The sequence below is a fragment of the Dermochelys coriacea genome, chromosome 4, assembly GCF_009764565.3.
Source record: "Dermochelys coriacea isolate rDerCor1 chromosome 4, rDerCor1.pri.v4, whole genome shotgun sequence".
Classification (NCBI taxonomy): domain Eukaryota; kingdom Metazoa; phylum Chordata; order Testudines; family Dermochelyidae; genus Dermochelys; species Dermochelys coriacea.
Genome location: NC_050071.1, coordinates 24,179,651 through 24,196,637, shown reverse-complemented (window position 1 = coordinate 24,196,637; position 16,987 = coordinate 24,179,651). Strand labels below are relative to the sequence as shown.

The following is a 16,987-nucleotide window of genomic DNA, read 5'->3' as shown; positions in this document are numbered from 1 at the left end:
AGTCCCTTCACACTTTTACTGTTACCTTTCCTGTACTGCTCTATACTTGCTTTACATCTTGCACGGGATTCTTGCTTTCAGTTTACCTCTGAAACATCAAGTTTATCTGACTCAAAATTTCTTTTTTAATTCTCAACTATATAAATCAAAGTAGTCCCACAGATTTCAATGGTCAGATCACAGACATTGAGGTGTTTTACCTAGATGCAAAGATTTTCTTAGTCTGACTTTACAGCTAGCTTGGTCCAGCTTGAATGGTTAGGTGAAACCCAGATAGAGAGGAAGAAATCAGTGTGTGGAAAATCTCAGGCTTTTCTTTTGCCTACTCTAGGCAAGCAAAGGGCAGGTCATAACCCCCACCTGTGTACCATGTTACACAGTACTGAACTAGTTACCAGATCGGCCCTGGAAGGAGGGAGAACTTTTCTCTGACTCAGTCCCCCTACTGATCTCAGAATGGTGATCCTTCCTTTTCCTCACTAAAGAACCTTTTGTCAAAGTCTGCTTCTCTCACAACTCAGCCCAAAGGACCTGCAATTGGCTGTATGAGAGCCTGGCCACGTGGGCATTTCTGGCACAGAAGCTCCTGCAATATTAGGCTGTGCTACACTCCTGTTTGGGCTTGCCTGTTGCCTATCAGATTGAAAGCCACAGGGCAGTTTATGCTTCACGTGGTGTTATGAGTGGAGCGGCATACCCGTGTGTTGCTTGAAATCCTTCTCAAGCTTCCGAGTCCTGTTCCATTCGTTCCCTTTTTCAGGCCTTTCTCTTAGCCAGGGAAGGGTATGGATACTCCTCTTCTTGAAGTTAGAAAGAACTAAGATATGGCAGCCCAACAAGCTCATTAGTAGGTTCTGTATCAGGCCCCATAAAGGCAATGCAAAGACTGTAGGGTCTGAAGGTACTTTTGCCATTTACTGCCAGGGAGGAACTTTATCCAAGCATAAGGCCTGGCAGCGCAAATCAAAGCAGGCATTTGCATTCAGAGACCTAGGTGCATGTTGTTTATATACCTTGAGCCCATTATTCCAAAACACTACCCAAAATCTTGTGAATAGCTGTTACAGAATGTGCAATTTATCTGCTCTCTAAAGCCCCTCGTTTATTTTAAAGTCACAATAAGCATCTAGTTATGGTATGAAAAACTGCATGTTTACAATACTAAGCTAATAGAGGAGTGCTAAAAAATTGATAACCTCAATTTCTTTTATCTGAATACTTACATTTAAATAGCCAAATGGATTTTTGTGAAGGAAAAACAAATATTTATCTGTGGGACCCAGACATTATATCAGAAGTTTTACTCTTGGACAAATGGTTATGGCGGAGTTGTGAATGGGGGTTCATATGTCAAAGGCTGGCAGAACCTTAGCTATAGCAGTTAGAGGGGAAATATGATGACACAATAGCTCTGTCTCAGCCCCAAAACAGTCCAATTTACACTGTGGAGACTGGTTTTCTGCAGCCTAAGAGAGGTTAGAAATGGAATGAAAAGCAAAAGCCCAGTAGTAGTAATTTCAAATCAGAAATTAGATTGGAAATGACAAGAAATCCACGCCTAAGCACACCCATCTTTATCAGATTCAATTGCAACAGATTGGCAGGGAGCAGAATCTGCTTTTTTCCAGGGGTTTGTTTACATTCACTAGAAGCTAAGTGTAATAGCTAAACATTTGGTGCCATTTTTCTTGATGCAGAATTAACCTGCATATGGGAGTGGAAAATCTGAGTTTTAGCTCACAGAGTTATCTGTATATTCCCTCATGGCAGAAGGGATAGGGTTTTCTCTTTGGTTCACCACCAAAACCCATGGAACTTGGGGGATCTCCTATATTCAAGGAGAACGTAGATGGAAAGCCTTGGCCTCCGCGCTGCCAACACTCCTACAACATAGACCCACAATTTTGGCTTGGGAAGAATCCACCTGAGCAGGGCAAGTCTCTCTCACATTCCCAGGTGCCTCCAAGCCCCAAGCCCATCTCTGGGCTTTTAGCTACTATAGGAAGTTCAGTAGGTGGACCATGTCCCCTAGTAGCATTACACTTCCTTGCAAATCATTTTAAAAAGAAAACTTTACTATGTCTCCTTTGCAATTTTCTTCCTTCTCATTGCATCTACCCATTTTTCTTTCCTTTAACTATATGACAGAAAACATTCCCTTTCTTTTTTAATCCTGTTTTCCCCTCAAGGTTATTTTTCCTGTAGCATGTCATATTTTTTCCTCTCTCCCTCCCTTCTATACAGTGCTGTTTGAGGAACTCACCTCTCCTTCAAACTCACTACTCTCTTCTGGGGTTCCCCAGCTCTCTCTTTGCTCCCTTCTCACAAACTCTTACTCATTGTCCTCCCCACCTAACCCGTTATTCAGGTTCTCTTTTCTTCATTTTCATGCACACAAACCCTGCCCACCAGACATAGCCTCTGCCCCTTTCCAGATACACACAAGCATTTGTATTCTGACACACACTGCCATACATGCACCAGTACTCTGACAACCCTGCCCCATACACACCAACAGCCCTTTCCCAGAAACACCGTAGTCACTGCTCCCTCACTTTTGGGAAATGGGCAGAAGGAGACTAAGAGAGGGTCTTTTTCCTGTCCTGGAGCAGAATGTCTCCCGGCTAATACACTTATCAGGGCTCAACTCACTCTGCCTTATCTAGTCTCAGACAAGGCAGAGCCAGCTAAATCCTAGGCATTTGCTCAGTATTGGGCTGTGCTTTGCGGAAGGGGACCAACGAGCGAGATCTTCAGTGGGGAGGAGAACATTGGGAGTGCGATTGGATCTTCAATGTTCAGTGATGCCAGGGCAAGGGATGAGGGAGAGAAAAAGGCAGAGCACTAGGACCAAATCGGAAGCAGATGAAGAAATCCTCAATAGGGAAAGGGTGTCTGTTTTTAAAAAGTTTTCTGCCACTTCCATCAGTTCTGCCACTTTTGACGTAGACATGGTCTGCCTATGGTAGCAACAGTCACGTTTGGCCTGCATTCTACCAAAACTACAAAGTAGGGATCCTGCAAGACTCCTACAAAGGGCTTTATGTGTTCAAAGGAAAAGGGGAGCATAACATAAAGAGAGAAATCCACCTCTCCATGCTATTCCAGCATTGGCCCATGAATGTAGGCTCCTGTTCATGTGTAGAAGTGGAGGGCTACATACACATGGGAGCCTGTGCATTTGGATTTGATTTCAGCTTTGGAACAACTGTAGCATTTTGCACTTGAAGAATCCTCTTCTGTCAACACAGTACAGTACAAACAATACTCAGATGTGCCTCCAGTTTATAAACCTTGGCTTCTCACCAAAGCCAATTTTTCAAACGGGGCCAGGAGAGACAAAGACAAGGAACTCAACCTTTGGCTAGGGCTGCACATTTCAGGAATTACCACACCTTCCGTTAATTCATGAGTGGTCTAACCCACATCCCTTACAGAGTGTTTTAATTTGCTCCTGCCTTTCTCAAAGACTTTCATATTTCCTTTGGTTGGTCATTTCTCTTCATGTTTCAAGGAGAATTGCTTCACAGATTAATCTTCACATAATGTAGGTCTTGTGTGAAAGGTCATGGGAGGACTTTGTTTTATTGATCATCCTGTTATAAAAGGCAGGAAATGGAAAAAGACAAACTGGAAATGTTAGTGAGGATGACTTGGCAAGAATTTTAATAACTCTGCAGCATTGCAAAAAGCTGACAGTGTGATAAGAAACAGCAAAATGATGCTCATGTAGGAGAACTGGAATGGTATGTGTCACAAGCAAGCTAAGAAAAAAAGTAGAAATGCAGTTAGCCGTCTCTCTCAAGGCTGTGTATCCCTAGACTCAATTTAGAGAATGTGACATGGCTGGTTATATTTGTCTGAAATGCCCCATTCAGATAACAAGTGTTAATCCTGATGGGAAAAGGTAAAGTGGGATTGTTGGCTGAGTGTCCCACTCGGGTATGAGTAAGTAAGTGGAAGTAGCCCTCAGAGAGAAGGGTGCGTGCTAGGATTTAGCAAAGACAGTTCCCGAGGAAGGAGACTCTAGGAACAAGCAAGCCTGAGAAGGTGTAGTGTTAAGATAAAATAAACATAGGAGCAGCCAAATCTACTTGATTGATTTCTCTGGTAACTTAAGTACCATTGTAAAAGCACTTAAGCTACTTACTCTGCCCCCGGTATAAAAGGCATGGCGTAGGTGTTCCTACATTGGTGAACTTCCAATACCAGAATGGGTGTCAGTATCATACAAACTGGGCCTGAGGCTACTTTGTTTTACACCACGACTAGTGCAGATTGGCCCCAGGACTGGGAGAAGCTGGTTGAAAGAAGCCATCTTTCTTGTCGGCAAGTCTACCCTGCTCTGGTAGGGCTTAGGAGCTGACCCAAAACAGCTGCCTCTTGTTACTTTAAAAAGTGTTATGTTTTCTATGTTAACTGACTTTTGAAAAAAAGACACTTTAATTCTTCTTAAAATAAGATTAAACAGTTTTGTAATTTTTGAAAATCACTGTAGTTTTCCTTCATTAATACAATATAGGAAGTGCAAACATTGTGTAAATATACATTCCATGTACATCATTACCAGAAAAATATTGAGGAAGGATTTCAAACAAGAGATATTAATATGATTATGAATCCGGCTGGACTGACTTATAAGGAAAGATTAAACTGACAAAATATGTATTTCTTGGCTTGGTGTTGACCAGGGAATGCCATGGTAATAGTCTACAAATATTTGAAAGGTATAAACAACAAAAAAGGAAAGGGACAACTAGGAATAATAGTATAACATTAAATTCCAGAAAATTAGACTGAGTATCAAGAAAAAATTTCTCAACACTGAGTATAATTAGGATATGAAATAATATTCCAAGAGAAACAGTGGAAGCTGGAAAGCAGCTTCCTTGGGAAACAAAGCTGGACAAAGCAGAATAAATTATACCATAGGGAACAATCCTGTACAGGCAGGGTATAGATTAGATGACTTAATAGGGTTTTTCTGGCTCTGATTTGTATGATTCTATTACATTATGCCTGCAGAATTTTAATAATGAATTGCACAGAATATTAGCTTTTTTTTTAAACTGTTTTACTGACGAAGGAAGAAATGTAATTCTAATATCAATTATCCTAGAAAAATTGATCTGTGTTTTTTTTTACCTTCCTATCTCCTGGGCACAATAATGATTGGGGGGTTTTTTGTGCTTGAAATACCCCTGGGTCTGATATTCAGCAACCATAATATTTTTTTTTCAAATATGCCCATTACAAAACAAAACAAAAAATCTTTAAGGAGAGTTTTCCACTAGAACTTTTTTTTGTCATTGCACTAATGCTGTCACTTTTGGAAAGACACCGCTGTGAGCAAAAATAGAACACCTTTCATCAAATGGGATTCATTACTCACTGGAATGGAAACTAAAGAGAATGAAATATAGGAGGAAGGTACCTTCTTGATGGTATCCAGCCATGGATCGCCCTCCTTGCCAAGGTTTGGAATCTTTCTGATACAAGTCAGGCTAGCCATGCTGTGCCACTTCCGGTCCTCTAGCTTCTTATGAAAAGCATTAGCCAACAAAAGCACAGTGTCATATGTAGAGGTTTGAAATCTGTAAAGAGATTAGAGATTGATTATTAGCAGTTAGTGGACACATGCTGGCAGACAAAAACAGAATTCATAATCTGTTTGCCTCAGCTGTTTATTATCCACCCTGTCAATAATTACATGATTTGCTTGTACTAAACAGCTTTAAAAAACCTTTTAAAATAACCATGCCTTAGCTATGCTATCATCAACAATTTAGGGCCCTAATCCTGCAATGAGATCCACACTGACTACCTCCACTCCTACGTGAGACACCAGGGGCCCAGTTACCTGCACAGATCCAGCTGCAGAATTGGGGCCTAAATTATTATCAGTTTCTCCTGTTTCTAGTCAATTTCTAAACAATTTCATTATCTGGTTCTCAAGCACTAGTATATTTTGCAATGTCTGGGCTTCCCACATGGTAGGTGGACTTGTGTGTAAATGTATGAGGGTCAGCCAGCTCCTGGGCACCTGATGGTGGCCTAGGGTAGCTCTGCAGCACCATGCCTCAAATTTTTCCAACATCTTTCAGCAACAGAACTCAGTGGTATCTCTCCCTAATAGTCCAAAATAAACAGAATCTTTACTCCAGTCTCCAGCTAGACCCAGCCCCACCTCCAGGAGGGTTTGTTCTCTTGCTCTGTATCCCGCCCCCACAACCAGGGTTTCTTGCCTGCAGCCTGGCCTCTCCCAGAGTCTACAACTCCTCTCCATCCCCATACACACTTACATACTCTTCTCTTAGCTCTTCCCCAGAAGTCCTGATTGAGTCCATAACCTTCATCTTGCCACCTGGGGAAGCAAGCTAATTATGTCATAGATGGGATTTTTTTTCTCACTTTGTGACACTCAACAACTGGAATTTATTTTTTTCCCAAAAGCTTTTTACCAAACCAGCACTTTGAGGCAATATGCCTGTTAAAGCCCCACATTTTCTTTTTCAGTTTTGTGATTCATGTGGCATTTATCATGTGATTTAGGATTTTCAATCAATCAGTCAGTGTATTTCTTAGTAAGCCCAGTTCAGGTAACTGAAATGGGGAACATGAAGTGAGAGAATGAGATGTTCTAGTCCCTGTTATGAAACTCTCTGCATATGGAGCTCTCAGTGAAGTCAGGATTTGCAAAACACTCACTTGTGCTTGCTTCTGTTTGATTACTTTATAATATTTAAATGGAAATTCTGAAATTTTTAGTAACTTACATCAGCACTAGGTGCTCCCTATGCTTCAGTGAAAAAATGGCAGTGCTGAGTAGTGAGGCTATTTAAGCATTGTAGAATTCCATAATGGTAATATATTAACTATTAAATATACATATAAGGCCTGTTTCTGCAATGCAATGAGTGCCTTCGCTTTCCATTAACTTCTGTGGAAGCTGAGGGCTCTTAGTGCCTAACAGTATTAAACTCTCATACTATATATATATTTATGCCCAGAAGTTTAAGTGCAGCATCCAGCAGAGGATATCGAAGCTCCACAGAAGAAACAGAAATAACCTGCCTCCCCCTCTTCCAGCTATCTCGATTAACTTTTTTATATATTTATTTATTAAAATGCATATTCACAAGTTCAGTCAGACATTAAATGATAAGATATAATTCAGTATGAAGTAATAAAGGAACAGAATTCACAAGCTCTTCTGAAACAAAAAATTTACAAATGACTTTTTGCAGTCATCTCTGTCCTCAGATGGCAGGGGCAGGTGTCCTGCTGATGCTATCATAAAGAGACATCATTAGCTGCATCTGACAACATGGTGCTCAGAAGCAATATTAAGTTAGAAGACTGAATCGTATCTAGGACATTTGAGAACACTCTTTTCAGATAATCTATCAGTCACTTAAAGTTCTTGGGCTACACCAGAAGGGGTTCTGGACACAGTTGCCAATTTTCACGTGATAAATAAGCACCCGACTTTCACAATAAGCAAAAAATCAGGCTAATCCCATTTCAAAACAAGACCAAAACAAGCCAATCCCTAAGAACCCCACACTATGAGACTAGATCTCCTGGTGTGCAGTTTGGGACTGTGGTGGGCCCCCTGTGCACCCCAGACTCTCTCTCCCCCTTGCCTCTTCTTTCCGGGAGCCATCAAAAGAAGAAGCAACAAGCTAGCAGCCAAACAAGCAACAAGCCAAAAATAGCCAACAAGCAACTCACAAGAATAAAGCCAAAAACAAGCCCAGTTCCGTGGATTTGGCATGTCTGGTTCTGAAGTGTTCCCGGTATCTGAAAACTAATTAGCCAGTGGCTATTAGCTATTTGATGCAGGATTGTTTTTTGTTTCAATTCTGCTAAGATCAATTCTCAGGACTGCTGCATTCGTAACAGGTGGTGACCCCAAAGATGAAAAAATGAAGATTTAGAGTACTCAGCTGTTCTAAACGATCTTAGGAGAAGAGGGAGACCTAAACATGTGAGATGGAATAATGAGATGGAGGTTCAGGCTGCTGGGACTCCCTTTATTTTGTGGCAGAAACATTGTAAAGCTAGGGAAGTCTTGTAGCCAGTTAAAAGGAAGGGCCAGTTAGGAAGGAAGGAGTTCCTGAAGAGGCTGATTCAGATATTCAAGGGTCCAAATATCATCTGAAAATTATGACACTCCAAATATTACTTTTTGCCCATCCTACGAATGAACTGTATAAAGGCAGCATATGCATTATGCAGGCTCCAACTTGCAGTGACTTATACTGGCTCTGACTCTTCCATAGGCTGATCCCCATAGATTTCCACCCAAGCCTTTTGCTACTTACTTTCACCTCCCCCAGCAATACAAGGAAGGCTTCCCTCTGCCTCTCTCCTTCACCAGAAGTTCCCAGCACTTGTTGCTTCCTTTGCCTCCCAAATTTCCACAGCAAGTTCTAGCCTGTCTTTTTTCGTAAACCTTCCATGATTCTTCATTACCACTGCGAACACAACATTAATAGCTCCTCACTCAGAGAGCTTCTGACCCTTCCATGGGGTTTTTTCCCCCTCAATCATTCCATGTTTTGGAAGTTTTCTTTTCAGCATTAAATCAACTTCCCCTACAACTCTGCTGGTTCTGAACGTTTCTCTTTTAGAATTCAGAGGTCTAACATGAATAAGGTTGCTTATTTCCTTTTTAACTCAGAGGTTAGACATCACACCCGTGAATGACAAGATTAGAGACATGGATGACTAAATCGTCCTGTGTTGTAAATCAGTGTCACTCCAAGACTGTGCTAGTTTACACCAGCTGAGCATCCAGCCCAGACTAGATAACAGTATACTCTTTCAATAACTTAGATCACCTACTATTGCACTACCCAGAACTTCAAGGGTTGATGTCTTTCAACTGAAATCTTATTTACTCAAAGAAGTTTTCCCCACATTAACTTCCAGCTAGGGGAAATCGAAGAATGGGAAAAAAATTATCTCCTGCTATAATAATATAGAAGCCTGGTCTGAAAAAAGGCTTTTCCTCTAGGGAGGAAAGACAATAAGGTCACCAATAAAACCAAATTAGTACATAATGGCTACAAATCCCAAGTCATGATTTCCCAACAAGATGACATTTTTTAATGTAATTTCTGTAACTTAATATCATGGGACTAGGAAATCTTTTGTCACAGTTCACACAGAGGAATACACGTATTAATTTAGGAGCAATTTAGCTGCATTTACATCAAGTGTTAATAGGACACAAGTGTACAGGGTTCAGCAGGCATTAGCAATTTTTTAGTCTTTACCAATATTTTAGCTCAGCATTTATGGCATCATTGGTCTCTGTTAATACAATATTAAATGCACTAGACTTAAATTCTGTTTCTGCAAAATCCTACCCCCCTCTTGGAAGTACGCAGCATGAATCATAGCCCTGGTATGCATGACAGGGAGGCAATTTAAAGATTGTTCTGTATATTTATGGCTCTGCAACATAACTGTAACAAGACATTTCATGCACTGTGTATCTTAGTTGTTGATATTCTGCTTATTCCAAATCTCCTCAAATTTAGCAGTCTTTTGCAGAGGTGGATAGCCATTGGAATTAAGCAGCAGCACATAATTAGATGATCTCCTGCATGCCAAGAATGTGAAATGAAGATGTCTGGTAACCACATAAAATTCCAGGAGAAAGAAAGAGTTAATACAAGCAGTCTTGTTCTGTTCAGATAGCATAATTCTGAGGACAATTGCAAACTATTCAATGGAACTAGAGGGGCACAATAATATCTAATTTCACACAATTACCTAACACCCTAAAGACCTGATTCCAATCCAATTTCAACGACAGTTTGATACAATGCATATTTCACAGAGCAGAGACTGGACTCAAGAAATTATGTAACCATGGTTATATTTTAAGCATGTTCTTGTGGTTAAGATGCTGCACTGGAATTGGGACTCAGGAAACTGGGTGAAGTGTCCTGCTCTACCATAGACTTCTTGCATGATGTTGGGGTGAACTGCTTAATCCATCTGTACCTAAATTCCCCATCCATCAACCCTGGATACCAACATTTTTTCTCTTCCACCCCTTTCAGAATGCATGCTCTACCAAGCAGGGACTGTTCCTTACTATGTGTCTGTGAAGTTTTGGTTTGGGCCCATAGGTGCTTATGCAATAGCAATAAAATAATAATTTCTTGAGACTACTTTTATCATAATTATAATTGACCTGCACATTTCAACCTTAATTATGCACAGAATAAACCTTGTTTAACTCTGATGACATGTTGATTTTTTAATCATGCAAAGCTACCAAGAAATAATTACCACAAACATTACACTCATCCAGTATGTGGAATAGGGACAATTTTGTTTTTAATGCCCTCCCTTGTAAATAATTTAGTATTTCATTTCCCATTTTCAACCACAGTCATCCTTTTCTTTCTGTGTTAACACAACGTTTGTTGAAGAAATATTTTCAATAGCTCTGCACATGGGCTTAATTCTCATATTCCTTTTTACAAATATTTTACCTTTTTTTCCCCTCTAGGCATCTGGGATGCAGTACAAATTCAAAAAAAGTATTTAAATAAAATTGGACCCAATATTCCAGAAAAAAAACAGCTTCTTTAACAAAAGCAAAAGAAAATGGGAAAGAAATAAGCTGTGAAAATCAGCCACTGAAAATCTGATCACATCCAGCCATACCTTAAATCCCTTCTCCAGGGCTTCCATGTTCAATTCAAGAGGCCATCTGCACAATGACCTCTTTGCTCTTGTTTCTTTTCACGCCCTGCAAGTCCCCCTTGCTGCATCCAAAAATGTCTAACTAGTACTTTTGTTTCTTTTTTCCATTCTTGCCTCTTTACTTTGTTTCATATAGCCCCTTGCACCTGGGATTCCTTTCTGACACACACTGTCTTGCATCACCCTGGCCTCCTTCACCCTCCATGTCTTCTTCTAAATCTACAAGCCTTAGTTATCCCTAAAAAACAAGGTCCCAGATGTAATGAAAACAAGGTCCCAGATGAAAAATAAAATAAATCTTGGAACCTATATGATGCACGCAATAGCAACTCAATCTACCTACCATATGATCTCACTGCTGTCACCTGATTAAAACTAGCTCTAATGAGGAAAATAAACCAAATATAACAAAATATTCCCACTCAATTTATCTGCCCCCATGTCTTTCTCTAAGTCACAGCTGCATGTTTTGCATATTGAAAACATGTTTTTATTACTGCCAGCAGCCTAGCACAGAAAATACAGCTATAGATGAGCCAAGCTGATTTTATTTTGCCTCCTCCTGTACCACCAATAAAACTGTCAGCTAAGTTCTGATTCCAGAATCTTATATATTGTTGATGGTGATGTAAAGGTCACAAAGAACCCAGATTTGTTTTTCATATCCCAAGGTAAATGTGCAGTGCTAGCAGTCACAATAATCTTCTCCCTCCTTGTAAATTGGAAATATTTGATATGGGAGTGCTTTAGGAAAATAAATAATTCCATCCCTTCCATTCCCAGAGACATTTCTGACTTGTCATACTTTGATGGCATAGAAAAAGATTAGAGTGTTTTAAGTGTATAAAGGATTCTGTGTTCCAATAAACATTACTTTGTACTATTGTAGGGCAGTACAAAAGGGCAGTGGACAAGCCCTGTAGTTGTCTTTGGCCTGGGCAACATGGGAAGTCACATGCTATACTATCTATGATGTTCTCCTTATAATTTGTAATACTGTCATAATTTATCCAAAATTGTCTTAATGTATATGCATGTGCTCTATGCACATTCACCCTGGGAAAATATCAGAAACAACATTTTGAAGTATCAAAATCCTCTACAAAATGGAATTACTTTTTTCCTCACAGCTCTAGTTAATACTCCTATTCTTGTCTGCGGTGTTGTTGGAGTTATGTTGGTTCCAGGATGTTATAGAGACAAGGTGGGTGAGGTATGGACCACTTCTGTTAGTGAAAGAGACAAACCCGATGTATAAGCTTAAAAGCTTGTCCCAATCAGCAGAAGTTGGTCTTATAAAGTACATTAACTCACCCATCTTGTCACTCCTATTCTTGAAAGATGTGCTGTGATCATGACCTCAGTTTCACATTTCACCCGAAAGACATCAACAGTACCTCCTAAAACCATCCTGCTGAAGTGGATCTGCGCAATTGAGTTATTAACATGTCTTCCTGTTGAACCTATGTTGTTTCCAGAGATCTTCTATCCACATATTAGCACTATCCAACCCTGCTTAACTTCTAAAAGTATCACACAGCGGGAGCTATGACTACAGGTATTTCTTTTAACAAATAAATTGCTTATTGGCTGCTTTGCTTTTGATTTTACACTCCTCTCACCAGTGATTCTCACAGTTCTTCAGAAAAGTAGTGTCTGGAGCCATAGGTCTCAAATCCAGGCCTCTGGGACTGCCTCAGGAACCTTACGTCCCCACAAATATATGCAAACTGAATGGAAACTTTTTAAAAACACCATAATAGAGGCTCAAACTATATGTATACCCCAAATAAAACACAATAATAAAAAAAACAGTAAGAGGACCAAAAAACCAAAACCAAAACAAAACCGGGGATCACCAAACACGTGGACAAGGGTGATCCAGAGGATATAGTGTATGGTGACTTTCAGAAAGCTTTTGACGAGGTCCCTCACCAAAGGCTCTTAAGCAAAGTAAGCAGTCATGGGTAAGAGGGAAGGTTCTCTCATGGTAACTGGTTAAAAGACAGGAAACAAAGGGTAGGAATAAATGGTTCATTTTCACAGTGGAGAGGGGTAAATAGTGGTGTCCCCCAAGGGTCTGTACTGAGAATAGTGCTGTTCAACAAATTCCATAAATGATCTGGAAAAATGGTAAACAATGAGATGGCAAAATCTGCAGATGATACAAAATTACAGAAGATAGTTAAGTCCAAAGCAGAATGGGAAGAATTATAAAGGGATCTCACAAAACTGGGTGACTGGGCAACAAAATGGCAAATGAAATTCAATGCTGATAAATTCGAAGTAATGCACTTTGGAAAACATAATCCCTACAATACATACATTATGATGGGGCATGGAGTCACTGCGGATAGTTTCCTGAAAACATCTGTTCAACGTGCAGGAGCAATCAAAAAAGCTAACAATGTTAGGAACCATTAGAAAAGGGATAGATAATAAGACAGAAAATATCCTACTGGGCACTATATAAATCCATAATGTGCCCACACCTTGAATCCTGCATGCAGTTCTGGTCGCCCCATCCCAAGAAGATATATTAGAATTGAAAGTACAGAGAAGGGCGATCCTAAAAATGATTAGGAATATGGAACAGCTTCCATATAAGGGCAGATAAAAAAGCCTGGGGCTGTTGAGTTTAGAAAAGAGATGTCTAAGGGGGGAGGGATATGATAGAAGTCTATAAAATCAGGAATAAGGAAATGTTATTTAATCCTATAGGTGCCGGAACTAGGAGTGTGGGGGTGCTACGGCTTGAAGTGGTTTCCATTATATACAAGGTTTACAGTTTGGTTCAATGGCTCTCAGCACCCTCACTATAAAAATTATTCCAGAACCCCTGTTTACTCCTGCATATAAACACAAGAACCAGGGGTCATTCAGTGAAATAGACAGCAGATTTAAAACAAACTTAAGAAAGTATTTCAAACAATGCGCAGTCTTCCTTCGGAACTCATTGGCAGGGGATATTGTGAAGGCCAAAAGCATAACTGACTTCAAACAAGATTTAGATATGTTCATGGGGAATAGGTCCATCAATGGCTGTTAGCCAAGATGGTCAGAGATGCAACCCTATGCTCTGGGTGTCCCTAAACCTCTGACTGCCAGAATCTGGGACTGGACATCAGAAGATGGATCGCTCATAAACTGCCCTGTTCTGTTAATTCCCTCTGAAGCATCTGGCATCGACCACTATCAGAAGACAGCATAGATGTATAATTGGTATGAACAACAGTGTTGACGACCAGGCTGTGAGTGGTCAGTTCTGGTGGTAAAAGAGAGAGTTAGGCCTACTACTGAGAGCTGGGACTAGGGTAGGCGTAGTCCAGGAAACGAGCCAAGAGTCAGTACCAGAAGCCAAATGCCACAGCTTTGGAGGAGGGGATAAACCAGTGTTATAAGGCAAAGGCAGAGCCAAGAATCAGTACCACAGAGACAGAAGCTGAATGTCAGAACCGGAGAATCGACAGAGTCATAAGCCACAGGCGGAGCTGGGGGTTGAATCTAGAAGTCTGAAGCCAGAGAGGAGCAGGGACTGCAAAAAGGGAAAGTTCAGCTCTCAGAGTGGAAGGTGTTGAAGAGCCACTGACCTGCTGTGGAGGCCAGGCTTATAAACAGGACTGCTAAACCAGCAGCCAGTCAGGGCTGTAGCCACTGTGATTTCCAAGGCAGCATATGTGGGCTCCTTGGTTGCCTAGTAGTGCATTTAGTTAGAGAGCAGGCCAGGAGCTGCTCCTAGCTGGTCTGGTCACTGAACATAAAGCTATTCTTACGTTCTTATTCCTTATACGTACCGTGGGTGGGGGGAAGGGGACTGCAAGCAAGACACCTTTTCTCAATCTTGTCCTGCACTTTGCATAGCCATAACTTTGACAGAACTGCGTCAAACCAAGCTTACTAGCAAACAAAGGGCCTCAGCTTCTAAAACACATATGTGAACTCAACTGTGAGAGTGACTGTGTGGCCAGACACCTGCAACTCCTTCGGGGCATAAGGATCTGCCAGCTTGAAGTCAGTTGCAAAACTGAGCCCTCCATTAGTACAGTCATAAAGATTAAGGCAAGAAGGGACCACTAGATTATCTAGTCTGATCTGTATATCACAGGGCACCGACATCACCCAGCACCAGCATGCTAAACCCTTCAAAGGAATGAGACCCACACAATAATAGACTATTACATGCCACAGGCAGAGAATAGGAAGAATGGCAGGGAAATGGTTAAATGAGATATACTCAGATAAATCCTGGCTGCAGAGGAAGGCAACCTCTCCCCATTTCCCTCCCCTGCCCCGCACGGTCAGGAAGGAAGGAAGAAATTTTCCCAACCTCACATTCGCTGATCAGTTAGACCCTGAGCATGTGAGCAAGAATCAGCCAGTCAAGCACTTGACGGAGAGGATGCTCGGTGCCATCTCAGAGCCCTCATCCAACCCACCCAGTGTCCCATCTCCAGAAGTACCCACCTCGATGCTTCAGAGGAAGGGGAAAAAATCCCAGAATACATTGGGGGCGGAGTGGGAATAATCCCTTCCTGACCCCTTCTAGTGGCCAGCTGCAACCTTGAAGCATGAGCTTTAGAAACCAGAAGTGACCCCATAGGACTTTTGAGCCTTGCCCCCTACCATCACAAGCAAACCCATCATACAAGTGCACTCAAATTTGTCCAGCTCTCTATTAAAACAAATTAACTTGCTTGTCCCCCACATTCCAACTCCTATTGGAAAGCTGTTCCAGAACCTCATCTCTTTGATGGTTAGAAACCTTCTTTTAATTTCAGATTGAATTTGTTCATGGCCAGCTGAGAGCCATTAGTTCTTGCACCAACATTGTCCTTCAGCATAAATAGCTCTTCACCCTCCCTGGTATTTATCTCCCCCTGATTTAGCAAGATCAATCATATTCCCTCTCAGCCTTCTTTTAGTGAGACTAAACAAGCCCAGTTCTTTCAATCTCCTCTCACAAGATATACCCTCCATAGCCAGGATCATCCTCATAGCTCTTCTCTGCACCTGTTCCAGTTTAAAATAGTTTTCCTTATACATGGTGACCAGAAATGTACACACTATTCCAAATGAGGTCTTACTAATGCCTTGTACAATGGAGTTAATACTTCTCCATCTCTATTGGAAATGCCTTGCCTGATGCATCCTAGGATTGTATTTGCTCACACTGGTGGCTCATAAACATCCTATGATCAAACCACACACCAAGGTCTTTCTCCTTCTGTGTCGCTTCCAACTGATGATCCCTGAAGTGTAGCAGAAATTCTTTTTATCAGACACTAACTGCACCACCATACACTGTGCTATTAAATTTCATCCCATTTCTATCACTCCAGTCATCAATGGATGGTGGAATGTATTGGCGTAAATATGATATCTCCATGAAGTCAGTAAAATCTGTATTTAGAATCTGACAAGAAGGCCACGTAGGTACATAAGTACAGATTTAGGTATTTAGCTTGAGACACTCAAGTTTTAAAATGCTTGGTTCCGAATCTTTAGGCAGAAGCTCTCCAGGATGGGTTTACTAGTTTTACCAGTTATGTGGCTTGAGAAACATGGTATGATTCTTATGTGGCTCTGCAGAGGGAACTCTTGATGGAGAACTGGTAAACTATAGAACTCAGCAATCCAATACCCCTTCTTTTGGATGCTGAGCTGCTTCTCTCTGATTTCCCTGCCTTGCTGTGGCTTAGGCTAGATACGTAGCTCAGGCTAGATATGTAACTCTAGTCACCAAGATGGCACACCAAACAGCTAAGCATTTCATTGTTTCATGCATGAACCATTAGGATATGTCACATAGAAGAATATTAAAAATAAACAGAGTAAAAATTACACTGAATTCAAATTTTCCCAGTAGCTGTCTATAAAGCTAGCACACAGGCAAGAAAGTATTGGTATGAAGATACCTCCATGTTCTGGGAGAAAGGGTCCTTAGGATCACACAGTGATGAAGATATTCTGTGGTTGCCACGGAAACAGCGTTGACTGCTGTTCTGTGGGACTGGAAATGTCTGTCGAATAATTGTTAACCTTCCAATTGACCTTCTCACTAGCTCCTGCACATCCACATCATTTATTTCCTGTGTAAGATAAGATCAGGCATAGAATATGTACAAAAGTTAAAAATTGAAATGTCACCACCAGATTGTAAATGAAAAATAAATTGAGAGACATGGTATCACTGTACTGCATTTATTCAGTGCTGTCATGTCCTCAAACAAAACACATGTGTGTTCATTAAAATGAC

General features: G+C 40.9%; 1 protein-coding gene across 1 annotated transcript in view; it reads right to left on the bottom strand.

Moving 5' to 3' along the window:
- GRID2 (glutamate ionotropic receptor delta type subunit 2) overlaps positions 1 to 16,987 on the bottom strand; it is a 1,041,562-nt gene that overhangs the window by 347,952 nt on the left and 676,623 nt on the right. The window contains 3 exon segments of the mRNA XM_038399416.2: positions 5,435 to 5,579; positions 5,581 to 5,594; positions 16,647 to 16,820. Of these exon segments, the coding sequence (XP_038255344.1) occupies positions 5,435 to 5,579; positions 5,581 to 5,594; positions 16,647 to 16,820 (333 nt within the window).